Below are 26855 nucleotides of genomic sequence, written 5' to 3' on the forward strand. Positions count from 1 at the left end.
AGGAGGAGGAGAAGGAGGAGGAGGAGGAGAAGAAGGAGGAGAAGGAGAAAGAAGAAGGAGAAGGAGGAGGAGAAGAAAAGGAGGAGAAGGAGAAGAAGAGGAGGAGGAGGAGGAGGGAGAAGAGGAGGGAGAAGAAGAAGAAGAGGAGGGAGAAGAAGAAGAAGAAGAGGAGGAAGAAGAGGAGGAGGAGGAAGAAGGAGAAGGAGAAGGAGAAAAAAAGAAAGAAGACTCCTTTGCTTCTGCTTGATATCTAATGACGAAACCTTAAGAGACTGGGCCAGGCACAGTGGCTCACGCCTGTAATCCCAGCACTTTGGGAGGCCGAGGCGGGCAGATCACTTGAGCCCAGGAGTTTGAGAACAGCCTGGGCAACATTGGCGACACCCTGTCTCTACTGAAAAATACAAAAAATTAGCCAGGGGTGCTGGCAGGCACCTGTAGTCCCAGCTACTCTAGGAGGCTGAGGCAAGAGAATCGCTCGAACCCAGGAGGCGGAAATTGCAGTGAGCCAAGATCGCACTACTGCACTCCAGCCTGGGCAACAGAGCGAGACTCCGTCTCAAAAACAAACAAAAAAACAAACAAAAAACTTTAGAGACTGATTTCAAGGTAAAAGAAGACTTTTTACTTTTAAAAAAGAAATAAATTAAAAAAGAAAAACAAGAGGAAGACACACACACACACACACACGTTAAGTCCAATGACCCATTTTATGAGTGTTTTCAACTTCACATAAGGGGCTGAGTCGAGGCCCTCCTCTGCCTGGGTTAAACCTCTGAGTTTCAGAAACAACGAGCCCGGTCACCCTTTACAACATTATTCACAGGGGAGTGTCAGAGCTGGCAAAAGCTCCACTGATTCACGCTCCCAGGAAGACACAGGCTTAACCCCTTCAGTGGTCAGAAGCGCTCCCTCCTCAGGCCTCCCGAGCCTGGGATTTGCTCTGCCATCAATCCTGCAGGTCATCCCTTCGCCATCACCTGCCGTGAATGCGGACACCAGTAATATTTCAAGATATGCTAATTAGATGCAGGCTTTTTCTGATGTTGTACGTAACCGCAATCTGCGGCGTTTCTCCTCTGCTTTCAAACATGGTTATTTCTTTTGATTCACATTTTACTCTTGCTCAGGAGGCAGCAGGAGGGACAATGGAAAATCAGTTCATAACCATCTACAAAGAAATCCGTTCTCCATGTCTCTTTATGCTGAGGCTGATCTCGGGATTTGCACGCTTGTTTCTGGCACAAATCCTCTGACTGTCAACTCAAATCCAGTCAGTGGGATTCAGACCTTTATGCAGCTGTTTACAAAAGGCTCAGAACCATGAAAGCCACTGAGGGGCGGGTAATGTGGATTTTGCAAAACCGTCATGTTCTCAAAAGAAGACCAACAGCTGAACTCACAGACTGGAACCAAGAGTCGTGTCAGCACATCCTTGAGAGGCAGGTGTGTGGACGCGTGCTCAGCCCGTTCAATTGCAGCAGAGGCCAAGAGCTCCGAGTGGGTGGGAACAACTGGAGGAATGCGTCCTAGGCTCTGTCCTTGCAAATCAAACGACTGATTTTGCTTTGAAATGAAGGCTGAATCTGTGCTGCTCCAACTGTGTGAGATTCAAATGATGCTGCTGAGGAAGCAGACACCACCTCACCTGTCTGGCGCTGCGGTCTCCCGAGGCAAGTCCTCGCTGGAACTCCACCAGGTCCAGGAAAAGTGACTTAGAGAAGTAGTCTAAGGCGTAGGCAGCTGCCAGATATGGAAGCAAGCGGCATTGCTAGAACAGACAAGACACCTGCGTGAACATATCACGGTTCCCATGAAGGGCAGCCCATCCTAGGGACCATGAAAGCCAGTGCAGGGAGAGGCCGTCAGGGCCGTGCACTCACTAGTGCTGAAGGTCTCCACGTGTCTTCCCGGCACATCAGAAAACGTTCACCCTGACACGCTTTCAACTCAGCCAGTTCGGCTTTCACCCATGGCCCCTGACGGACAACCCCAAACGCAATTCCCTAAACGGCCACTATTCACAGCTGTCCCATCAAAGTCACTACAGAACAAAGTGCCGGTCCATCTGTGAACTCAGAAGACTGCGCTGCTAGGGGCCAACTCCCCGGCACACGGACTGACTGGCTGACAGCATGTGCCTCATGAGCCTGTGAGGACGAGGCCGTCGCCCTGGGACAGACGGGAAAGCTGAGGCCCACACAGCTGGCAGCCCCTCGAAAGGCAGAGTGCATGTCTTTTGCACTTTGTCTGAAACAGAATAGGGTCCACCTGTTGTTGGATGGGTGGGTGGGCGGGTGGATGGATGGATGAATGGATGGTGGGTGGTGGGTAGGTAGATGGATGGGTGGATGGATGTATGGACAGGTGGGTGGCTGGGTACATGGCAGGAGAAGCCTGAGAGGATCTTGAGGAAACTGCCATCACCACCACGGTCTAACGTGTCAAGAGTGCTGAGCTGACATGGCACCAGCTGCCTCCATGCCCTAACTTTTTTAATCCTCACACTGATCCTAGGAAGAAGTTGTATCATCAATTCTAATTTACAAATGATAAAATGAGAGCACAGAAAGGCTAAAGACCTTGCCTGAGGGCACAAAGCCAGCTGGGGGTGGACCTTGGTGGTGAGGTCAAGCATGGTGGCCCCAGTGCGCTCTCTTGACTGCCGAGCTGCCCTTGCCACCCAGAGTGCTGTGACCATACACGGGAGGGGATGGGTGCCACACAGGCATGAACAAGAACACCTACTAAACAGGCTCGTAGCTCTGGTCAAAGGATGTGGAAAAAAACAACTGCAATTCTGTTACAATTTCCTTGAAGTTTCACCCAAATCTACCTTTGTTCATGCATAGCTTGGTCCGGGACCTAGGCCTGAGTTAGCCTATGCACTTTAACTGGATTTCCTATTTGATCCTCAGTTCCCCTACCGGTAAAATAGGAGTAATCCCAACCCTCTTAGCTGTGAAGACCAAACCCAGAGCACATAGCTCATGCCCTGCAAGCACCACAGGAACGTTCACTGCGAAAATTCATCCCCCTTCTGTGTAACAACATCTGTGCTTTTCCACGCTGCTGCCTGGGCTGCATGTGTGCACGTCCACAGCTGCCCCATCTCTGAGGACGTGTAGGGCCCACGCTCTGTGCCCACACCACTGTTCTAAATGCCATCGCAGTGAACAGGGCTGTACGCTCAGCTGCTGCTTCTTCCAGATCACCTGCCAGGAATCATTTCTTAGGGATGGGATGAAAGTGTCAAAGAGCATGCACAGGGCATGCAAGGCCACTGCCTGCCAAGCTGTGGCGGCCTCGCCTGAACGTGCGGCTGTGCACACATCCACCTCCCAGAGCCGCCCCATACTTGCTTCCTTCTGGCCGGGTGCGGTGACTCACACCCGGAATCCCAGCACTTTGGAAGGCCGAAGCAGGTGCATCACCTGAGGTCAGGAGTTTGAGACCAGCCTGGCCAAAATGGCGGAACCCTGTCTCTACTAAAAATACAAAAATTAGCCGGGCATGGTGGTGCATGCTGTAATTCCAGCTACTCGGGAGGCTGAGACATGAGAATCACTTGAACCTGGAGGCGGAGGTTGCAATGAGCCAAGATCATGCCCACTGCACTCCAGCCTTGGTGACAGAGCAAGACTCCATCTGAAAAAAAAAAAAAAGACTTGCTTCTTTCCATCTTCCTTATTTTGGCTACTTCATATATACTCTTTTTAAATTAAAAACCATTTATTGAAGCCTTGTGGCCTGAGATGCCGCACTCCCCGCTAACTAATCATCCTGTTAATTGCCTTAAGAGCTTTGATCAACTCCCAGTCACCAAACTGCAACTATGTAAAAGAAGTGAATTTGCATATAAAATAGAAAGACAATGAAAGGATGCGTGAAAACCCTGTACCTGCATTGGATACTCCAGCACTGCGATTTCCTCCTCCTCGGTGGGTCCAAACTGACGCCGAGTGGCTGAGAAGCGAAGAGCGATGGCCAAGGCCAGCTTTAGGTTAACGACGGCCAGGCTCAGGATGGAGACCCGGCCCGAGGACAGGCCCCCCAGGGACACTCCGAAGCGCTGCCTGACGTCCTGCGGAAGGAAGGAGTGCAGGTGATGAGCGCAAGCCCGGCTGCACGGCCACCTTGGACAGAGTGGCCTAGAGGCGAAGGTGCCCTCGTTTGTTCATTCAGAGTAGACCAGTGCCCACCTGCCTGTGCTTCATCCCCAGGGCGCCCCAGGCACAGGACAGTGCGGCAGCGGGTACAGGTGTCACTGATGAACCGTGGATGGAATGGGGATACCGGGGAGAGGACACTCAGCTGCCTGGAGAAGGGACAGGCATTCCTCGCAGAGGGACGGTATGACAGCACTGGGTAACAGTGCTCCGACTTTGGGGACTTGCAAACCATCGGCCTGGAGATTCCAAGGCCCAGCTTTAACCTTGGCAAGAATCCGATGTGGCCTGTACTGCCAGAGGGCAGGGGCGGAGTCCATTAAAGGCAGCCATTCCAGGGGGTTTCACGGACACCTCTCCTTCCTCGTGTGCCTGTGAACAGGCAGTTCCTTTACGTGCGTCTAGCTGGAATCTTCCATCCACTACCTCCTCACACGCATCACCGGCGTCAGCAGCGGCTGTTGCTAAGGCATGTCCAGGCTGTTGTGGGCACATCTAATCTACAGCCCTTGCCACGTGATCTGACCGTCCTTCCTGCCCTGCCCCTTGCTGCCCCTGTCAGGCCCGCTCCTCTGACCATCTAGGTCCTTCTTTCAAGGCAGCATGGTAACTCTGTGTCTGAGCGTATTAATCACACTCTCACATAGGAATCACAGTCTCATTGTGTTTAAAAACATATTTAAGCTGGGCGCAGTGGCTCATGCCTGTGATCCCAACACTTTGGGAGGCTGAGGTGGGCGGATCACCTAAGGTCAGGAGTTCAAGAGCAGCCTGGCCAACATGGTGAAACCCCGTCTCTACCGAAAATACGTAAATTAGCCAGGCATGGAGGTGGGTGCCTATAGTCCCAACTACTTGGGAGGCTGACGCAGGAGAATCACTTGAACCTGGGAGGCAGAGGAGAGGCTGCAGTGAGCTGAGATTGTGCTGCTGCACTCCAGCCTGTGTGACAGAGCAAGAGTCCATCTCAAAAAATATATATACATATATATTTAAAGTGATTTTCCTTTAAGGGTATAAAATATGATTTCACTGCCTTCATGCATTCACTGTCACGTTTGAGAAATCTGAAGTTCAAGTGTTTTTTATTCCATTGGAGTCAGATCTGGAAGATTCTAGAATTTTCTCTTAAGAATTCCTCAATTTCTCTACCGTGTGCCTGGGTACGTGCATAGGTACTTTCTTACTTTTCCTCTTTGGTCCTCCATGAGTCCCTTCAACCAAAGGCCTTCTCCTCTCTCATTTAGAGACATTTCTCTCCTTTATTTCTCTAAACTTCATTCCTTTCTTTCTTTTTTGAGATAGAGTCTCGCTCTGTTGCCCAGGCTGGGGTGCAGTGGTGCAATCACGGCTCACTGCTGCCTGACCTCCTGGGCTCAAGTCATCCTATCACTTCAGCCTCTCAAGTAGCAGACTACAGGCATGTGCTACCACGCCCAGCTAATTTTTTTGCATTTTTAGTAGAGATGGGGTTTTGCCATATTGCCAAGGCTGGTCTGGAACTCCTGGGCTCAAGCAATCTGCTCATCTTGGCCTTCCAAAGTCCTAGGGTTACGGGCATGAGCCACTGCACCCAGCCTTCATTTTCTTTAATCCTCTCCTTCTGCCTTCCAGAGGACAAGTTTCCAATCCCTAATTCATCCTCCTGAGATAGTCATCCCATCTGCTGTGCTTGTTCTTCCAATCACTTTATTTTTACTTGATGTTGGATCTCCATTTGTGAGCAGCTCCTGGTCTCGTGTTACTGTTCCCATTCTGGGCACCCTGTGTGTCTCTGGGCATCCCCATCACGCTCCTTCTCCATCCGTGCTTCCTGCATGTCAGATGTTGCATGCTGCTGGGGACTGGTATTCCAAGGGTGTGTACTCGGGGTGGCCCACCTGCTGTAAGCTCATGATTCCTGAGGGCCATCAGCTACGACCTGGGCCATCGCTCCCCGAGACCATGGTCTCTCTTCTGCTCTCCATGAACTTAAGCCAGCTGTGAGTTCTGGACACCAGGGGACTCTGTTTGTCGTCCCCCTTTGTGGGCAGTTCGCCAGGAGACCCGTCTCCTTTGAATCTTCAGGAAAGCATCACTGGAAGTGGGCAGTCCTCTGACTGCAGCCCTCGAAGGGGAGTGGGCATTGTCAGGCCCAGACTTACCCCCTGTACACCGACCAGCCCCTGGTGCTGTGGCTGTCCCAAGAGTCCCCTTCTAGTGGGAGCACCAGAACCGAAACCAGGAGAAGTATGCCCCAGCGACGCCTGGCCCATGAGGAGGGGTCTCCTTTCCAGGTGCAGGGAGGAGCACAGAGCCAGGCCCTGCAGAGGAAGGCACTTAGAAGTGCGGCACACAAATGGACCCCATGCCTGTACCTTAAAGGGGCTGACGTAGGTGCCCTCGGGGGTGACGTCTCCCATCCGGTTCAGGAGGCTCTGGCGAGGAACTCTGACCTTGTGGAACATGGCGAAACTGTGTGGGGAAGCAGCAGGGCTTCTGTTAAACGGGGGTCCTGCCCTGAGGCTCTTCTCTTCTCCCCCAAGGGCAGCCGAAAAGGTGATGTAATCCCCGAAGACAAAGAAAATGGCCGAGGGCACGTCAGCAGACAGGAACATTCAACCAACTTTCTATTCAAAAAAGTAGTCTAGGCAGGAACAGTGGCTCACGCCCAGAATCCCAACTCTTTGGAAGACCGAGACAGGAGGATTGCTTGAGCCTAGGAGTTCGAGACTAGCCTGGGCAACACAGTGAGACCCTGTTTCTAGGAAAAAAAAAAAAAAAAAATGTAGATTAAAAAATAGGCCGGGTGCGGTGGCTGACGCCTGTAATCCCAGCACTTTGGGAGGCCGAGGCAAGAGGATAACCTCAGGTCAGGAGTTTGAAACCAGGCTGACCAATATGATGAAACCCCGTCTCTACTAAAAAAAATTAGCCGAGAGTGGTGGCATGTGCCTGTAGTCCCAGCTACTTAGGAGGCTGAGACAGGAGAATTGTTTGAACCCGGGCGGTGGAGGTTGCAGTGAGCCAAGATCGTGCCACTGCACTCCAGCCTTGGTGACAGAGCAAGACTCCATCTCAAAAATCATAGTAATAATAATAATAATAATGATAATAATAGAAGCGTTGTGCATGTGGTAAGTTGTACTCCAGGTACAGAACTCCAGATATTCAACAGAAAAGACAGGAACTGTGTTTCTAAAGATTGGAATCTCTGATTCTCATACTTCAATCTCAAACCAGAATCCACAATGTGATAATATTGGCAAGCTGAGGTTTAAAACTCTTAAGTCAAACAAAATAAGTGGTGTGATGGCATCGGTGCTCCCTCAGCAAGCAAATTCACTTCTTTTGAACAGATGAGCTCAGGATTACACACACATTGTTATGGATTATGATGTATTAATAACCAAAGATATCTGTTATGGTCATCTGGTCAGGAAAACCTATTTCACAACAGTCTAGGGAATAAGGCTATGCTGGGTTATGAATATTACATAAACTGTGCAAAAACCCCCCAAAACAAACTTCAAAATATCAACAGTTCCTATAGCAACTTATCTGATTCCTAAGATCACATGCAATGCCTTAGGGCAGCAGTCCTCAACCTTTTTGGCGCCAGGGACTGGCTTTATGGAAGACAATTTTTCCACGAAATGAGGGGGAGGTGGGGGTGGTTTTGGGATGATTCAAGCACATTATATTTATTGTGCACTTTATTTCTATTATTCTCACATTGTAACACATAATGAAATAATTATACGATTTGCCATAATGCAGAATCAGTGGGAGCCTGAGCTTGTTTTTCTGCAACTAGATGGTCCCATCTGGGGGTGATGGGAGACAGTGACAGATCATTAGGCATTAGATTCTCATAAAGAGCAGCACTCGCCCTAGATTCCTCACATGTGCAGTTCACAGTAGGATTCACGGTCCTATAAGAATCTAATGCCGCCACCGCTCTGACAGGAGGAGGAGCTCAGGTGCTCATGCAAGCAATGGGGAGTGGCTATAAACACAGAGGAAGCTTCGCTGGCTCACTAGATGCTCACCTCCTGCTGGGTGACCTAGTTCCTAACAGGCCACAGACCAGTACTGCGGGCTTGGGGACCCCTGCCTTACAAAACAGTCTTTTACTAACCCACAGAAAACACCGTCTACAAAGAACAATCGCACATGCTGGGAGGGAACCGCGGGAACCCCGTTTCCTGTGTGGGCTCTTCCTTGAGTCCTGCTCTGGATGCCCCCATACCCCCGTCGTCACCTGGTCCCGGGCTGTCAGCTCTGCTGGCCTGGCCTGATTCGCTTCCTCCTCTCCATCCCCACCTAGGACCCAGCACCTCCATCCCTACTCAGCTCTCTGAGCGGATTTCCTGCAACAACCACATTGGCTCTTTCCTAACTGCACCTCTTCAGCCCGTCCTCCCTGTGGGAGCAGGGCCCTTTCCCAAAGGCCTTCAGAATGGCAGAGGCCAATGTGGAGTCCCCCAAAGCCGACCTCCGTCCAACCCTGTAACAGCATCGCCGCGTTGCCGTGAGGTGGTCCCGCCCGCCTGTGGTGCCCCATCCACCAGGCTCTCTTCTGGCCTCGTGCCCTCCCTGCAGTCACTGCTGACACCAGGCAGCCCTTGGCCCACCTGGGAATTCTATGCCCCACCCCAGGGTGGGGTCCCTCGACCGTCACCTTTCCTGGTTCCTGGGTGAGCTAGCTGCTTCTCAGCAGTCTCCCGGGGCTCACCCCCTTCTATGAGGGGGCCACCGTGCGTGGGGCCTCCCAGACTTAAGGGACGGGCACGTAAGTGGCATGGTATGAACAAGCCAGGTGGGGTCAATGACATCCTCTGAGGCATAAGGGCCAGGCCAGGATCCCGACTCCCGGGACAGCCTGAGGGAGAGACACAGCACAGTTTCCATGCTCCTAGAAGGAGCAAGGCCCTGGGGCCGGGTGGGGATGGGGCTGGAGCTCCTTAGGGAAACCCGGGCAACCTGGCGAGGGAAGGGCTCTCAGCCGCTTTGCCGGGCACCTGCCCACCCGCAGGAAGCGAAGAGCAGTGGGGGGGCCAGCTCCTCCAAAGCCCTGGGCCCGACTGCCCAGCTGGGTGGCAGCTTCCCCCATGCCATAGCCGCACACTCAGAACACCCCACCTCGTGAGAAAAACCTTGCCTCAGTGCCAACGGCCCCAGCGTGCTCCAGCCTGTTACTTGAAAGTCACGGAATGCCTTTTCCAGTATGATCTGGTCACAGTCAGCGCCCTTTTCAAGGAGTGGAAATTCTTCGCCCATTCTCACCACACGGAATATATTTATACTTGCAAAAACATTCCCGTGAGTTTCAAGGAAAGCAAACTTCCACGACGTCTCATGGGATCCCTTCTGTTCCACAGAAGCGCTTCCAGTGGCGGTCAGATGTGGCCAACTCAAACGCAAGCCAGACCTCCGGCGGGCGATGTGTGTGTATGTCACAGGTGTGTGTGTGTGTCACTGGACATGCACATGGCACAAGAGGCCTGAGTGTGGCACAGAAACCCTCACCCCAACCCCAGGAGCGCCCAGGCCTCAGCACTCACCCCGCACCCTAGGCCTCCCGCTTCATGTCACAGCTGCTTCCTTCCTCCCTTGGGGCCTCGAAGGGCCCCCCCAGCCCAGCCCAGTCTGCCAGAGCAGGCCGTTGAGTTTGGCAGGCCTCCTCCCAGCCACCGCCTCAGTTCAGGGCAAACGCAAGGAGAAAGACCCTTAAGTGCAGCCCACCTTAAGAGTCTGGCTGAAACTATTACTTGAAAACATCTTTATGGTTTTGCTTTTAGAGCTATTTGGCTAAAATTAATCCACACAATTTACATGTACCTCGGATTTGTAGGCAGTCATCCCACATACCTAGGAGTTCTTGTAAAGTGACAAAATCTAACCTATAAATTGTAACCACTTTTTTCAAGATAAATGATTTCAACATTGGTAACAAAAATCACTAAATGATAACGCTGATCTTGGAAAAGATGGACATCTAGGCAGAATTCAGCAGGGAAACCTGGAGGGAACGCCGGTATCACTGCGCCCCCTGCTGAGCGCACTGCCCAGACCCACCAGCCCTGGACGGGAAGGTGCATTTCTGGAAAGGGGCAGAGAGCAGGCCGCCTGCATCACCCCTGCTGGCTCCCATCCCAGCCCGACCTCCGCCTTCAAAGGCTCAGGGATCAAAGACAGGTGCATCCCACTGCATCCCTGTCACCCTCCAGAAAGCCACGGTGGCAAGGCTCTGGAGGCACGGGGACCTGGCTTGGTGGAGCAGCTCCAAACAGTGTCAAAGGGTTGTTGTCATTGTGTCCATGGCGATCCTATAGGAGACTAACCGTATTTCTGAGTCTTACAAGAGCCTTTACTGTATCAGTGTGATGTATTAATCATTAATGGTTTGATCTAATGCTCCTTTGACTATTATCCCAGTAAGAGGTGTGGATTCAATCTCTAGAAATACGTTTATTAGGGGGGAACCAAGTGCAGGGTTTCTCTGCAATGTCCCAAAATAATGTCAAAGCCTCTCATTCATGAAACTGAAAGAGCAGTGAAGAGCCTTGCTCATACCCGAGGCCACCCACTGGATGTGACAATTCACCACCGCCATACGCCCGGGAGGAGACGCCTGCCGGGCCTCACGTGCACACATAGGACACTTCAGTAGATGGGGTAACAGTGCCTGTGGCTGCAGAGACCTGAACGGGATCAGCCGGGTCTAATGAAAGGATGCAGGTTCTCCAGAACAACACAGTGCCTCCCACACCCCATTTCCTGCACGGCGCTTCAGAGCTTCTCACCCCAAGGCCAGAGCCATCCTTCTCAAACAGACCAAACCGCACCACATTCTCGATGGCTGGGGGCTTCCCGCTGCCCTGAGGGCGAAGGGCCTGAATAGCGACTCTCCATCCCCACCACATGGGCACTGTCCATGCCAAGCGCATCCCAGGCACCCTGAGAAAGTAGTCATTCAAGAGAATTGGCAGCCGCAGGTCAGGGGTAACGCTCTCCTCCCTGCCAACTCCAACATTAACGAGTAGGTTCCTTGTATTAATGTTAGTATAAGCCAGTGAGAACCCAGAACTCTGCAGGACAGGTGGAGTTAGGAGGGCTGTGCATATGTGTCTTGTTTCGCTTTTTTTTTTTGCCTGAAATTACAAGAATTTGCTTTTTAACAATGTCCTTTTACTTTCTTCTCCAGTTGACACTGTATACAAATCAATCAAGATTTTCCTCTTTAGTACAGTCTGGGGTCCTGCCTGTTTTAAAGGACTAGCAGAGATCTAAGACACTCCCTGCCTGTCACCCTGACTTTTTTTTTTTTTTTTTGAGACAGAGTCTGGCTCTGACGCCCAGGCTGGAGTGCAGTGGCCGGATCTCAGCTCACTGCAAGCTCCGCCTCCCGGGTTTAGGCCATTCTCCTGCCTCAGCCTCTCGAGTAGCTGGGACTACAGGCGCCCGCCACCTCGCCCGGCTAGTTTTTTGTATTTTTTAGTAGAGACGGGGTTTCACCGTGTTAGCCAGGATGGTCTCGATCTCCTGACCTCGTGATCCGCCCGTCTCCGCCTCCCAAAGTGCTGGGATTACAGGCTTGAGCCACCGCGCCCGGCCCACCCTGACTTCTTAGAAGAGACAGGCAGAAGGAGGTTTCTCCACAGCTGGGCAGACGCCCACTGGCCCATCTTCTCCCTCTGGAGACAACCTGGTCACAACAACCAGTTATTTCCAGCAGCTCCTGCAAGGCAGCCTCCTCTCCTCTCCACCAGCCTTGCTATGAAGCTGCGTATCTAGAAACACTCTTGAGACATCTTGCAGGCCATCAGGCTCAGGCATGGTCACACCTTGTCCCACTACCCCCAAGCTATAAACATCTCATGGGCACAGAGGGGTCTACACCCTGCTGGGTCAGGCTCTCAGGGAGATGGTGTGTGGAGTCCAGCATTCCCAGTGAGGCAGGCACCAGCCAGGCCAGTGGCCAGGAAGTTCAAGCCCGGCCTGCTCAGGCAGGACCTGGCAGGGCCCTGGCACAGGGTCCTCTGTTGTCACTTACTTTACGGATGAGGAAACACCAAGAAAGCTGGTCAAGGTGACACAAAGGGCTGGCTGCACACCTATCTCATTCCAAAGGTCATGCTACTAACGACCTGGAGCCCCAAAATCCAATCCCTCAAAGACCCTCAAGGCCCTTGTGGCCTGGCCTCCCTACCCTGCCCCCATCCCAGCACCCACCTGGGCCTGACCCTTCCCACTGCTCTCTCCACCTGAAACGCTGCACATTCCAAAATCACTGGCCGCTTCTCCCCGGCCACCCAGGCCTCCATGTGGCCATCAAGCATCCATTAGTCTTTCCAGGCCCCTCCCCAAGCCAGGGTCTGCACACCCATCCAACGCTTCAGCCAGGCCTTGGCCACACCAACCCCGTGTCACATCTGTGCTGCTAAATGGATATCTGGGGGCTGATGAAACAAAGAAACCCGCAGAATTCTCTTTCTAACCACTGTGACACTGAGATTACCCGGAAAGGAGCAAGCCCATTCCAGAGGCAGAAACTGCAGATATGGGTCCCTCGAAATCAGCACGGATGTGTGTGGAGGCCGAGCCGGGGGAGGCTCAGGATGCTGACGAGGACCTCACACAGAGGAGGCGGCCCCCCAGGCAGGGGCCCCACCAGGTGCATGCAGACGCCTGGGTCTGATCTGAGAGTGGGGAGCCGCCTGCCAAGGTGAAGCTGGTTTGCTGAGGTCTCTGATCAAGTTGGCCTCCCAAAGTGGAGTTCAAGCAGGACATGGCCAGTGCACGCACAGGGGCTAGGCGTAGGTCCCCACAGCGTTTCAGTCTAAGAGGGCAGGGCACGGCACCCATGGGGCCGGCGAGATCTCAGACATGAGCGACAACGCAGCCTGGGCCTCAGCAGGAAGCTCAGGGCTCAACAGCCTCCATCACTCACCCGTTATCCAGACCATTCTGCCCGAGTTTCTTCCCCATGTCGCCGACCATCACTCCGGGCATGGGAAGAAGGGTCTTCGGGTCCCGGATCTATACAAAGCCACAGAAGGCAGCAAACAGCAACTGTTACAATCACACAAAAATCAAAACAAATGTGTTCAGAAACCCACAGGGTGGGCCATGGGCTCAACGCTGGGCGGCTGTGGGTTAAACCATCCTCCAGAAGTGATACATCCAAGTCCTAACCCAGGACCTGGGAATGGGAGCTGATTTGGAAAGAGTCCTGCAGATACAATGAATTTAAGAGCATCAAGATGAGGTCAACCCGAATCACCCAGGCGGGCCCTAAATCCCACGGCAAGTGTCCTGTGAGAGTCAGAAGAGGAGTGGGCGTGGGGAAGAGGGGGCCACGTGGAGACGGAGGCACAGAGTGCAGCGCTGGGGCCACAGGCCTGGGGCCACCAGGAGCTGGAAGAGATGGAAGGATCCTGCCCTGGAGCCTTTAGAGGGAATGCCGCCCTAAAGATTCCTCCCTTTCAGACCCCTGGCCTCCAGAGTTGGGAGAGTACACTATGCTGTTCCGAGTGCGCTGGTTTGTGATGCTTTGCTGTGGCAGCAGCGAGAGACTAACATGGGGGCCGGTGCTCCGGGGAGGACGTAGGGAATTTCATACTCATGTTTTTAGACTCAGGACTTCCCGCTAGATCTTAGTAAAGTGACAAAATGGCTGCGCAAATTGGTGCAGTGGGAGAAACGGCTATGATTATTCTGGTCAATCACATGGCCCAAGATACAGGGCCAGCCAGCTGGTGGCTGCATACTGTGGGAACCCAACGGAAAGGACGTGGAGCTTCATCCTTGGGCACTGTTACCGCAGGGATTCCCAACCATGGGACGCGCCACCTTCCCCTTCCCCACCAGGGGACGCGGGTGGTGTCTGGAGAGATGCTGGTTGTCTTAACTGGAGGGAGCTGTGACACAGAGTGGGCAGAAGCCAGAAGTGCTCAGCCCAGCCCAGGGCATACAGGGCGCCCCAGCGAGCGCTACCCAGCCCAAACTGTCAACAGTGCCAAAGTGGAAAAGCTGCTTTAGAGAAGCACGGAAGTGGTGCTGCTGGGAATTTAGCTATGTGCATGGCCTGCCAGCTAGCGTCTGTTTATGTCTGTGAATTCACCATCTAATTTCACAGAACTCTAAAATAAAGAAACACTCAAAAAGGGCTCAAACCCAAATGTAAACATCCCCTCCTTTTCTAAAATTTTTCAGCAAGGCCCAATAAAGATTCAGACACTGTCTCTCACACACACACAAAAAAGAAACCTGCAAAAGATGCCCGCCCCTCCACCCATCAGCTCAGGTCTGGGACATGCAGCACAATCCTGTCCAAAGAACCCCAAGACCACTGTTTCCGTCCCTCCTTATCAGGCAGGAGGCCGTGGCTCTGGGAGGGGACTCAGGTGTCCTGAGCACTTGGTGCAATGGCGCTCCGACGGCGAGAGGAGCGACACAGTCCTGCGGAGTGTTTTTAGCACAACATAAATGAGTCCAAAACACTGCGGTTCTAGGGCCCAAAAATCAGACACGCCAAAAGCTGCTGAATTCTAGCCCAGGCAACTCCCGCAAGAAGTCCGCTCCAGGTAGAAATCTATAATCACAGAAACAAGGTAAACTGGCCTCAGGCAACTACGATGCTGTCATAAAGACGTATGTGGCCTTGTCCCTGCTTCCCAGCACACAACTCCTAAAACCCTTGACTCTCTGCAGTGGTGAGAGCTCTGTGCGTGCTCATGAGATAGCTGCAGACCCCTAGGTAGCTTCAGGATGAAGACCAAGGTGCAACTAGGGGGATGATCAGAGGCACAGGCCACAACCTGGACTTGCCATTGGCATTCAAAGGGTTGGGGAGCTTCTTGTGGGACTGAACCCTCACTGTGGGGGGTCTGAGGCTCACCCCAAGTGAACAGCATCAGTATGGAGTTAAATTAGAGGACGCCTCGCTGCTTTCTGCTGCAGAGCTGCGTGCCGGTGGGGAGAAACCCACACACATCTGATGTCAGAGCGTTGTGTTGGCTGCATGACAGGAGGAAAAATACTTCGGTTTTGTCCTGTATCCTTAAAATGAAAAAAATCTCTCTGGTCTGCAATAGCTCAAACATCAGGTCAACTGAAAAATAACATGAGCAACAAAAGAAAAAAACAAACATAAAACTGGACTTCATGGAAATTGAAAAACTTTGTGCATCAAATCAACTGGATGGTCTCAGCCAGAAGCCTTGGCCAGGCCCTCTCAGCTGTGTCACTCGGGGATATTGGGCTGGTTGGTTCTTTCTAAGGCAAGGGCAGGGCTGTCTGCACCATGGGCGGAGCTGTGGGATACACTGTGGGTGGGGCTGCCTGTGCACTGTGGGAAGGGCTGTGGGAAATACCATGGGCGGGGCTGTCTGCACTATGGGCGGGGCTGTCTGTACACTGTGGGCAGGGCTGTCTGCACTGTGGGTGGAGTTGTCTGTGCACTGCGGGTGGGGCGGTAGGATACACTTTGGGCAGGCCTGTCTGTGCATCGTGGGCAGGGCTATCTGTACTGTGGGTGGGGCTGTCTGTGCACTGTGGACAGGACTGTCTGCACCGTGGGCAGAGTTGTCTCTGCACTGCAGGTGGGGCTGTAGGATACGCTGTGGGCGGGGCTGTGGGATACACTGTGAGCCAGGCTGTCTGTGCACTGTGGGCGGGGCTGTCTGCACTGTGGGCGGGGCTATGGGATGCACTGTGGGGTGCTCAGCAGCGTCCCTGGTCCACTCACCAGATGCCAGAAGCATCCCCCACCCTAGTTATGACAAAAATGACTCCGGACATTCCCAATGCCTCCTGGGGTTTACACTGCCCCCACTGAGGGCCACCCCAGTGTCCTACCTGCACGATAAAGGAATGCAGCCCATGGCACTGGTCCCCCGGCACGTGCAGCTTAGCAAACACCACTGCGTGAGTGGCTGTCTTGCCCATGTTGCCAACCCAAAATTTGGCAGCTTCGAAATCAGGGGAATGTATGATGAACTCCTGCACAAGGGAAAAAGGTTGGTTATAATTAGCAACTGAAGCACATGCAGAATTGGTGTTTTCCTTTTAGACAGGCTCCATTTTCTATGTTCAAAATCTCTGAGGCCAGAGTCGAAACTGACGCACATTTCAGTTCTTGTATGGCACAGGCGGGCCTCTTTTTTAAACAGAGCCTATTCCTGGGCCTTATGACTTAAAGAACCTTCAGATGCAAAATACTCCACAGGCAGGCAAATGCTTCTGGGGAGTTTTCATTATCATGCACGGTCTTCGGTCCCTGACCACACCCCTCAGGTGGAAACCCTGCCCTGAAGTCCACTCAGTCCTTTAGGACATCTAATTCACAACACACCGCTGCCCTCTTGCTGTCTCTCCCATCCACAGCTCCATGATTGACAGTTATATCCCAAACGCCCTGAGCACAAGGCAGCCGCTCAGCACATCAGAAGGAAGGAAGGAATGAACGCATGCGTGAACTAGCAGAAGGGCTGTGGCATCACAGCGTTCGGTGTTTGGCTAGAAGGGGTGTGGACGGATCCCCCAGGAACACTGAGGGTGCTGCATGGGTCGGGAGCGAAGAGCATGTGGGAACAGGCAGGTGCTGGGCCGCTGGGGCTGGGCCTGCCCCAGGGGCATCTGCTGGGAGCCCCATGAGTAAGGCTGGGAGGGAGGATGTGGACCAGCAGCGCTGTGTAACGTGGCCGGGATCTGCAAGGGAACAAAGATGAGCGCCTTCAGGCAGACAGCCTAAAGGTGGCCCACAGAGCCGCCCTGGGCCGCCTTGGGACACCGATCCTCCACACGGGGCTTGCCAGTCACTGCCAGGGGCTGTCGGCGGTAAGTTTTGGTTCTGGTTCCAGCCCCTGCAGGGTGGAAGGTGCCCGGGAGGTCTTCCTCCTGTCCAGCCAGTGGGACTTTGTAAACCGAGAGTAGTGAACAATCATCCTACAGATTCTGAAGTTTCACTGAGAAGTAGGAGTGGGGTGGCTGCCAGCCATGCCTTCTGTTCTCTTCTCTCAGGGGACCACCAGCTCTTCGCCTGCCAGAGTGAGGAGGACTCCCAGTCTCAGCCAGGCTCTCCCCATTCACTCTTCAGCATGTGGCAGTTCTGATACCTCCACCCGTCACTCATTCTCCGCAGTGGAGGTGTGCACCGCAACACCAGCCCGAGCCGGCTCCTCGGGGCCTGCACTCCTCCACACAGATCTTCCCCACCGTCTCAGCGGTCTGGCTGCCTCCCTGCACACCTCACCTCTCCCTGTTGGTGTCTGTGTCTCCCCCCGGCCCACAACTTCAGGACAGCAGAGACCTGTCTGCTGTGCTCACCGCTTCCTGCCCAGTCTCAGAAAGCTGTGCCTCACACACAGCAGGTACCCACCAATGCCTGTCGTCCAAATAAATGCTCAGCCAGCAGCCCAGCCTGGATCCCAGGCACCCCAACTCTATGGATCTGATACCACACTCTGACCTCCACTTAGGGATCAAATGCCAAGAAGGAGGTGGAAATGGGAACTGGTCCTCTGATGCCCCACCCCAAGGCTACCTGGGTGCTGTCATCCATCTGACTGTCAGAAAGGGCCCCACCTCCTGGCACTGCAGGCCACAGGCAAAGAGGGCAGCAGGAGGAGAAGCAGCCATGGGGTGAGAAAGACCTGGGTTCAGATAAAGATATCTTGTGGCTTAAAAGAAAGTTCCCAAGAGAGCCTCATGCCCTACTTTACTCCCAGCCCCACTCTGAGCAGGAGCCTTGGCCCCACTCCCAAGGCCCCAGGGCAGGGGCATCCTGTGAGAGGACCACCTCTTATCCCTGCTGGGCCGGGGGTCCACTTGGGTTCATTACTGGGCTCTTCCATGCAGTACCCCAGGCAGAGTCCACACAGCCCATGCTGTGGAATGAATGGATGGATGGAAGAATGAATGGATGGATGACAATGAATGGATGGAAGAATGAATGGATGGATGAAAGAATGAATGGATGGATGAAAGAATGAATGGATGGATGGAAGAATGAATGGATAGATGAAAGAATGAATGGATGGATGAGAGAATGGATAGAAGAATGAACGGATGGATGGAAGAATGAATGGATGGAAGAAAGAATGGATGGATGGATGACTGCTGAGCATATCCGCAGGTGCAGAGCTTCACTTCCTGCTACACAACAGTCCTCCCTGACCACTGCCAATGGGAGAGGGTGGAAGGCGGGTGAGGAAAGACTGGCAGGGAGACCTGGGCCTCAGGGACAAGCGGAGGCCAAAGAGAGTGACGTGGCAGCAGGGAGGCAGGGCCAGGGGAACACAGCGGGGTGGGTGGGGACCCTCCCCATCCTCCGTCCCAGGCTTGCGCCCCTCCACAACACTGACAACCCCAGGGCATCCATCTGTAGCCCATCTCCCTCCACCCCTGCGCCCCTCCTCAGCACTGACAGCCCTTGGGCATCCATCTGTGGCCCATCTCCCTCCACCACACCAGAAGCTCCCAGGCAGCGGACTCGATGCAGGTACCAGAGAGGTCAAGAGGCAAGGGCCCGAGGAATCAGACTGCGGTGGCAGAAATGGACAAGCCAGGCTGTTCGCAGAGGGACAGCCACAAAGGGCAGAGGGCAGGGAGCACGTTGTATCCACGGGGTCCACCGTGGAAACCACGGGCCATGTGAACAGTTTATGAATCCACTATGAATAGGCAGCCAGGTAAACAAGGCAATAAATTTTACAGAATGAGGGCTTCTTCACTGCACTCAAATTACACACAAATCCAAACCACGATCAATTCCCCATAAAGCTCGTGGTGGGCACAGGCTTTGTCTCCCAACGCCTGGTCTCCCGAGCCCCACCTTTCAGTGTGATGAATCTCAGTGTGTATTTCTACATATGTGTATGTGGACAGGCCTCTTGCTTTAATTTTTTTTCTTATTCCTGGCAACCACATTTGCACTCATGACATCTCATATGCTCCAAACCCAGGGAGCCGGCGGAAGGTAACACCTACCTTAGTGGCAGGATCGTAGTGGGCAGTCGTACGAATGGCCTTGGTATTACTGCCGTGGCTTAATTCGGTCAGAGCAAAACATCCAAAAATCTAAAAGTCAAAGCACAAAACGATGGAAAGCAAGAAAAGTTCTTTGTGCACATGCCCAGAAGGCATCTGCTGCCATCTTTCCTTTAAAGATGAAACCACATACCAAAGCCCCAAATTTCCATCTACCCAACTAGTGACTTGACTGAGTCGTGCTGCCACGCTTGGCTGGCAACCACAGCAGCCTAAACCAAGCTGACCGCAGCTGCTCCAAGTCAGCAAGGTGGTAGGAACTGCTTGTCAGGAGAAGACAGTGGGAGGCCTCAGCGACAATTCACCTGGTGCTAGGAAGTCAATGTGTGTGTGTTTGCTGAAGAACAGTGCTAGCTAATGGATGAGAAGCCTGAGAACACTAGGAAACAAGAAGAGCATGAGCCCCCTAGGCACCCCCTTCTACAGTCGTCCCTGTTCACAAATCTCTACAGAGATCAAGCAAGAGAACTAGGCTCACAATTCACCGTGAACCAGAACTTACCTCCATACTGAAGATCTTTTGAATATATGTGAGATGTCTTTCAGAACCAGAACTGTAAACTGCTGATCCAAAAACCTGAAAGTATAACATCGTCCTATCAACAGGGAGCAGGTAAGAAGAGTACGGCTCTTCCGGAACATCGCAACAGACGACGGCACGCTAACACCACGCCCACCCTGGTTCCCGCCACAGTGCACTTTCCCCGAGGTGGAGAACGAAGCGCCGAGAGGTTACCAGCAGCCCGGATGCCCCAGGCCAGGGTCTCCCGACACACAGCGCCCCGGGTCCCCCTGTGCCGAGCAGCTTGTGTAAGGCACATAGAATCACTTGGGAGTTAAGATGCCTACAAGGAGTCCTGGGGGTCTGAGGACAGCAGGGAGACAGAACAGGAGGGTGTGCGGAGCGCAGAGGCCACCAGCCCATCAAACATTGCAGGCAAGGCTAAAGGCAAAGCCATTTTGCCCAAGCTCAGCTCTGCTGCTCTGTTACAAAGGAAGGAAAACACAGGTTTCTTACTTTGGCCTACTTTTTTTTTTCTTTTTATCATTTGTCTCTTTTTTTGTATGAGGCAAAAAAAAAAAAAAGTCCCACCAGCTCCTCTTCTGATGGGACTTGAAGCTTCACCACACTGTATTTTATTCAAGGACTTATGTGTGTAAATTTGCAAATACATGATGGTGGATGGGCTTGAAAATAAAAGAATGAAAAGGGGGACTGAAATTTTTTTAAAAACATTAAAAAAGATAATTTAAAAAATTTGCATATATAGCTGGAAAAACTGGAGTTTCTCTGCCTCCTGGCTGGCCCTGGGACAGGCATCCCTCAAGGCTCAGCGCAGCAGCGTGAGAGCCGCGTCCTTCTCCCCTAGGCCGCAGGCTCACCAAGCTATGGAGGAGGTACTTGACAGCCAGAGAAGAGTCATACATCCCCAGGCACTGAATCAAGGCGGGGACCTTCAGAGGGCTCTTGAACATGTCTTCGATACTGAGGAAGTCATACTCGAAGATCCGCTTGCATCGAAGGAAGTTCAGCTCACGATACTTCTCCAAGGACAGATCGGCTCCAGCGGAACGGGCGAAAAGAGGGTCGTTCTCGAGAGCTGAGAAGATGGTTTTCTGGAAATGCAGGAGATGGAGAAGGTTTATTTGGAGTAAAAGATGAACTCTCCATGTGCCCTTATATAGTTTACCTCCAGGTCACAGGCTTCATGGGACGCTGTCTGACTTAAGAGACAGCCAGACAGAGATTTGACTATCATTCCCAACGGACTAGAGGGCTGGAGGCTTAAGAAACATCAACAATCCATGTTCATTTCCAGACTCCTCATCAATTCCCTGAGGCCTCTCCTGGGATGCAGAAAGGAGAGAGGCTGTGCTGCCTGGGATGAGCCTCACCCAGCAGAGGAGGAGCTGTAAGAGCCAGAAATTCCACTGTGCTAATGAATTAAGACCCCACTGGGAAAAAAGACAAGCTGCACGCATCCGCGCACCTCACCTTAAAGCGGAGCATGTCCTCCCCTTCCGTGAACAGCGCCAGCTCCTTCCAGCTGAAGGACGCTCTTGCTCGGTAGGCGTCCAGGGGTCCCCTGGGGAATTCTGGGAGCAGAGCCGCGTCACCTCCTTCTACAGGGGGTGCCATCGTGTGATGAGAGCCTGCACAAAACATGCAGCCTGAATCCATGAGCTCCCATCTATGGGTTCAAACCACCCCCACCAACAGGAAAGCCCGCAACACCTTACAAATCAGAGAAAAGCAAACTCGAAATCCAAAAGGACAGCAAAAGAGAATCACCCTGTGAATGGCTAGCATCATTTTCCCAAAAGAAAAGGTGAGAAGAATTCCCTCATCCACTCCTGAAGATAGATGCCAAGGACACAGAAGAGAGCCAGGCACAGCCTGGGGATCACCAGGCACACAGTGCAGAGGGTTCGTCGGAGGCCTTGCTTTCTGTTGCACAGCCTTGCCTGAGAGCACCATGCCCTCTTGGGAGCACCCTGGACATCCACACCCATCCCCAAGGCTCACTAAACCCAGGGTCAGGAAGCATTCCCTCTGGAATCCAGCCAGTGCCAGCTGGTCCACTCTGGCCACACACGATGGTACCTCACGTCCCCACCCACCGCCGCCGGTCCACCTGGACACAGGACCTCTGCCGCAGAATCTCTGATCATAGGCTTCTGCACTGATTTCCCCTCGACATATAGACACCTGGCTTCCCACTAACACAGCGGGCCCCCCAAACTCAGCTCTCTTGACCAAATAATCGTTCTGGAATTTTCTGGATAGACTGGGTCCTTTTCCAAGTGGCTTGGCTGATGAAGGTACTGAAGGGAATGGCTAGTGAACCCAGTCTGGCTGAGTCCTGGGCGTGGGCCCCCCACCTTCACTCTTGAAGGCCTAGAGGAAAGAGGAACTTTTGAGTCCTTTGAGCTAAAACAGCCTGCGGTGCTGGAGCCTGAGTCTGGCTTGCTATTCTGTCCTATCCTTCCTTAGAATCGGAGGAAAGTACTCGGTTAAAAATGATTAGCGTGGCTGCCGGACTTAAGACTCAGGTGTGAGGCTTTCTGGGAAAAGGCTTTCTAACAACCCCCAACCCTTCTGGGTTGAGCATTGGTCTGCTGGAACCAGCTTCCACTTTCACAATTTTCTTGGGGAAGCCATGGGCTGACTAGAGGCAGAAAGCTGTCATCCCAAACTCCCGGCATTGGCAGGTCCAGATCATGGCACAGCCAGAAGTCCCTACTCAACAGTCACCCATGCGTGCACCCTCTCTCCTTCTGACCCATACCTCCTGGGTCCCAACCACGACTTTCTTGAAAGTGTAGCCCCCAAAATTCTCCTTACCTCTGAATCTACTTCCTCTGATCTCTCCTAGGTACTAATGCTTCAGACTTTCACTTCCTCTCCCAAGTATTAACGCAAGTTGTATCTCCAAAGGGATCTTCCGAAGCTCTACGCTGTGTCCTTAGGCGCCTAGGGTATGAACCCAGGGAGTCTTGTCCCTGGTGTCCCTCCCAATTTAGGTATACAGCTCTCGACATGGGATGTTATGTGGGACGTACCACTGTTGCCAGGGCCCCAAGTTTGTAAATGGCTAGGAGGACTGCTCTCCCATTGTGTAAGATGTTCTCCTCCCCCAACTTCTACCCAGCTTACCTCCCCCACTGCAATACAATCTCCAAGCCTTAGCTCCTTGGCCAGGGCCTTAGAACTGATGACCCAGTACTTTAACAACTGGAACTATGTCTACAACAACACAATAGATCAGGATGAAAGCGAACTGAGTAAATTAAAGGGAGGCACGGGGAGGGGGGAGGGGGAGGGATAGCATTAGGAGACATACCTAATGTAAATGATGAGTTGATGGGTGCAGCACACCAACATGGCACATGTATACATATGTAACAAACCTGCATGTCGTGCACACGTACCCTAGAACTTAAATAAAAAAAAAAAAAAAAAGGAGGCACATGTTCCTACAGTGGCAAATGGGGCAACGAGTGAATGTACTTCCGCTGTGTTCCCAAAATCCATCTACCAAGAGAGAAAAAGAGAGGGAAAGAGAAAGAGAGAGAGAGAAGAGAGAGAAAGAGACAGAGGGGGAAGAAAGAAGGGCAGAAAGTCAGAGAGAGAAAGAGAGAGATGAAAAGTAAAAGAGAGAAAGGAAGAGAGAGATACACAAGTAGTTAAGAAAAAAACACTGCACCCCATTCCTTTAAAAGCCAGGGTAAATTTAAAACCTATAATTGATAATTGAAGGTCTTCTCCGTGACCCTGTAACACTCCAATACCACTTTGTTGTCAGTTAAACAGTATAATGCAGACATTTGGAAAAAAACTTCAAAACTCCATCTTAGGCCCAGAGTAAAACTCACAAACCCTATTGAACTTGGCAACTCAGTTTTTTTTTTTTAATAGAGATCAGGAGGAGCAGGCAGAACAGGACAACTGGGACCTCAGGCTGGCGGATGTTTGCTCATTGCCCCCATTTGCTACTATAGGAATATGCACCTCCCTTTAATTTACTCAACTGCTTTCATCCTGATCTATTGTGTTGTCGTAGACATAGTTCCTGTTGTTAAAGTACTGGGTCATCAGTTCTGAGGCCCTGACCAAGGAGCCGAGGCTTGGAGATTGTATCGCAGTGGGAGAGGTAAGCTGGGTAGAAATTGGGGGAGGAGAGCATCTTACGTTGGAGGTTCTGGAAAAGGGAAAAGCTGGGCAAATCGAATGCTTAATAGGGCTTGCTTGCAGTGCGGTCTACATGGACACTTTAAGAAAGACTGTCTGAATAGAAATAAGCCGCCCCCTCATCCATGCCCCTTATGTCAAGGAAATCACTGGAAGGCCCACTACCCCAGGGGACAAAGGTCCTCTCAGTCAGAAGCCACTAACCAGATGATCCAGCAGCAGGACTGAGGGTGCCTGGGGCAATCGCTAGCCCATGCCATCACCCTCACAGAGCGCCAGGTATGCTTGACCATTCAGGGCCATGCCACTGTACTACCAGCTCCCCTTACCAAGAGTTTCTATTGGAGAATGTGGCTTCCCAGAAATACTGATGCCCCATCATATAGGAGTTTTTCTAAAGGAAACTCCACTTTCACCGCCCACACCTATATGCCCCTGCATTTCAGGCCATACATTTCAATCCCTGTATCTTTAACCTCCTTGTTAAGTTTGTCTCTTCCGGAAATCAAAGCTGTAAAACTACAAATGGTTCTTCAAATGGAGCCCCAGACGCAGTCCGTGACTAAGATCTACAACGGACCCACCGACCGGCCTGCTAGCCCACGCTTCGATGTTGATGACATCGAAGGCACCCCTCCTGAGGATATCTCAACGGCACAACCCCTACTACGCCTCAATTCAACAGGAAGCAGTTAGAGCGGTCGCCACCCAACCTCCCTAACAGCACTTGGGTTTTCCTGTTGAGAGGGGGACTAAGAGACAAGACTAGCTGGATTTCCTAGGCCAACTAAGAATTCCTAAGCCTAGCTGGGGAAGGTGACCACACTCACCTTTAAACATGGGGCTTGTACACTCAGCTCACACCCAACCAATCAGGTAGTAAAGAGAGCTCACTAAAATACCAGTGAGGCTAACAACAGGAGGTAAAGAAATAATCTGATCATCTATCACCTGAGAGCATAGGGGGAGGGGCAATGATCAGGATATAAACCCAGGCATTCAGGACGGATCAGGCAACCCCTTCGGGTCCCCTCCCATTGTACGGGGAGCTCTGTTTTCACTTTATTAAATCTTGCACACTCTTCTGGTCCGTGTTTGTTCCGGCTTGAGCTGAGCTCCCGTTTGCCATCCACCACTGCTGATCGCGGCTGTGGCAGACCCTCCGCTGACTTCCACTCCGGGATCCAGCAGGGTGTCCGCCGCGCTCTGATCTAGCAAGGCACCCATTACCGCTCCCAGGCTGGAGGCTCGCAGCTGCTCCTGCGTGGCTAAGTGCCTGGGTTCCTCCTAATCGAGGTGAACACTAGTCACTGGGTTCCATGGTTCTCTTCCGTGACCCACAGCTTCTCATAGAGTTATAACACTCACTGCATGGCCCCAGGTTCCATTCCTTGGAATCCCTGAGGCCAAGAGCCCCAAGTCAGAGAGCAAGAGGCTTGCCGCCATCTTGGGAGCGGCCGCCACCACCTTGGGAGCTCTGGGAGCAAAGACCCACCAATAACAATGCCTGGATAGTGCCCAGCGTCTAGACAGGGTCTACTGTGTGGGCTGCTACATTCCAAATACGGTGAGGTCTGGCTAGTGCCCAGGGTCTACTGTCTGGGCTGCTGCATTCCAAATACAATGACGCCTGCCTAGTGCCCAGGGTCTACCATCGAGGCTGCTGTCATTCACATGAGAGGCTCGGAGCAGCTTCTGGCATGGAAGTGGGGGCTTCAAGATCACTATTCTGGCAACAGCCTCCACCATTCTTCTCTCTGCGGTGCGGATCACTCTCCCTTTCGTGAACAGCTGCCCAGTTCAAGGTGCAAAGCCCTCCGAACGCCCAGCACGTGGGCCACCTGCACTCCCGGCCCCTGCTCTGTGTAACCCTGGCCCCGCCACCCGCCAATCCGCACAGGTCCCATGCCTCCGGGCCTGGCATGTGCGGTGACCCCTCTCCCGCCCCGCCGCGACCGGGCCCCGGGGGCTAACGCAGCCTCCACCTTCGGGCTCACCGGTCCCCGCTGCTTTGCACGGTCCAACTCACGCAGCAGGCGCTCCGGGGATGCCTGTCGGCCCGCGACCAACCCGGCAGGATGAGGACTAGCTGCCCGCGCAGCGCTGCTGTCTCCGGCCTGGCCCCACTGCTCTCCCGCAATGCCTCTCGGCCACCGTCCGTCCCATAGGCGGGGCCGGGGACACGGGCGCCCTGACGTCATCGTGCCGCGCCACCTTCGTCACCCGGGAAACGTGGACGCCGCTGCCGCCCGGGCAGGGCCGGGAACCAGGAAGCTTCGCCCAGGCGCTCCCGGGCACTCTTGGCTTCTCCGCCTTTAGGCAAGCCCTGGCTGACCGACTCTGGCGAGTCGCTGACCTCTCGGAGCGCCGTAGTTCTGAGATGCAGTTCACACCCCGGCCCTTCCTGGTGCCCACTCCAAGGCTACTGGATCAGGACCCCCAGTCTGGGGCCGGGCATTTTCAAATTAATCAACAGGCACTACGTTATGGCTCACACCTGTAATCCCAGCGCTTTTGGAGGCCGAAGCGGGAGGATCGCTTGAGGCCAGGAGTTTGAGACCAGCCTGGGCAACATAGCAAGATCCGGCATGCCCACGGGCTTGCTGAAGTTTGAGAACCGCGGTTCTACAGAGTTCCTCAGCGAGCCACTAGTGGAAGTGGGCGCTCGTTGACCAGAGCAGCAACCAGCTCAGTCACCCACCCTTTACTTGTTTTTCTTTGTCTCACACTTTCCACTTCCTCACTCGTGCACTCCGAGATCAGCTCCATATTCAATTACCTGCACCCAAATCCTTGTCTCAAGGTCTGTTTGGGGAGATCCAAACTAAGACACACACACACACCTCTTATGAAATTTACAGAGACAGAATCAACTAGACTTAGTAATTCGCCATTTAAGAACAAGGAAGAGCCAGGCGCTGTGCGCCATGGTTCTCTCATCTGCAGTCCCAACTACT

The 26855-nt window shown here is 52.9% G+C and overlaps 1 protein-coding gene across 5 annotated transcripts in view; it reads right to left on the reverse strand.

The window, feature by feature from the left end:
- Positions 1 to 26058, reverse strand: part of ACOX3 (acyl-CoA oxidase 3, pristanoyl) — a 64496-nt gene extending 38438 nt beyond the window's left edge. For 2 of the 5 annotated variants that reach the window (XM_023206837.1, XM_023206832.1), the window contains exons 1-10: positions 25928 to 26058; positions 21202 to 21359; positions 20589 to 20822; positions 19708 to 19782; positions 19146 to 19235; positions 16014 to 16157; positions 13105 to 13193; positions 6527 to 6623; positions 3902 to 4084; positions 1649 to 1771 (exon numbers count right to left, since the gene is read on the reverse strand). In XM_023206837.1, coding sequence (XP_023062605.1) covers positions 1649 to 1771; positions 3902 to 4084; positions 6527 to 6623; positions 13105 to 13193; positions 16014 to 16157; positions 19146 to 19235; positions 19708 to 19782; positions 20589 to 20822; positions 21202 to 21345 — 1179 coding nt within the window. In that variant the 5' untranslated portion in view covers positions 21346 to 21359; positions 25928 to 26058. Of the gene's footprint in view, positions 1 to 1648; positions 1772 to 3901; positions 4085 to 6526; positions 6624 to 13104; positions 13194 to 16013; positions 16158 to 19145; positions 19236 to 19707; positions 19783 to 20588; positions 20823 to 21201; positions 21360 to 25883 lie in introns of all 5 variants that reach the window. The other 3 variants (XM_023206831.2, XM_023206838.1, XM_023206833.1) reach the window with 2 other exon arrangements.
- Between the last annotated feature and the right edge of the window lie 797 nt (positions 26059 to 26855).

Source organism: Piliocolobus tephrosceles, chromosome 3, assembly GCF_002776525.5.
Source record: "Piliocolobus tephrosceles isolate RC106 chromosome 3, ASM277652v3, whole genome shotgun sequence".
Taxonomy (NCBI): domain Eukaryota; kingdom Metazoa; phylum Chordata; class Mammalia; order Primates; family Cercopithecidae; genus Piliocolobus; species Piliocolobus tephrosceles.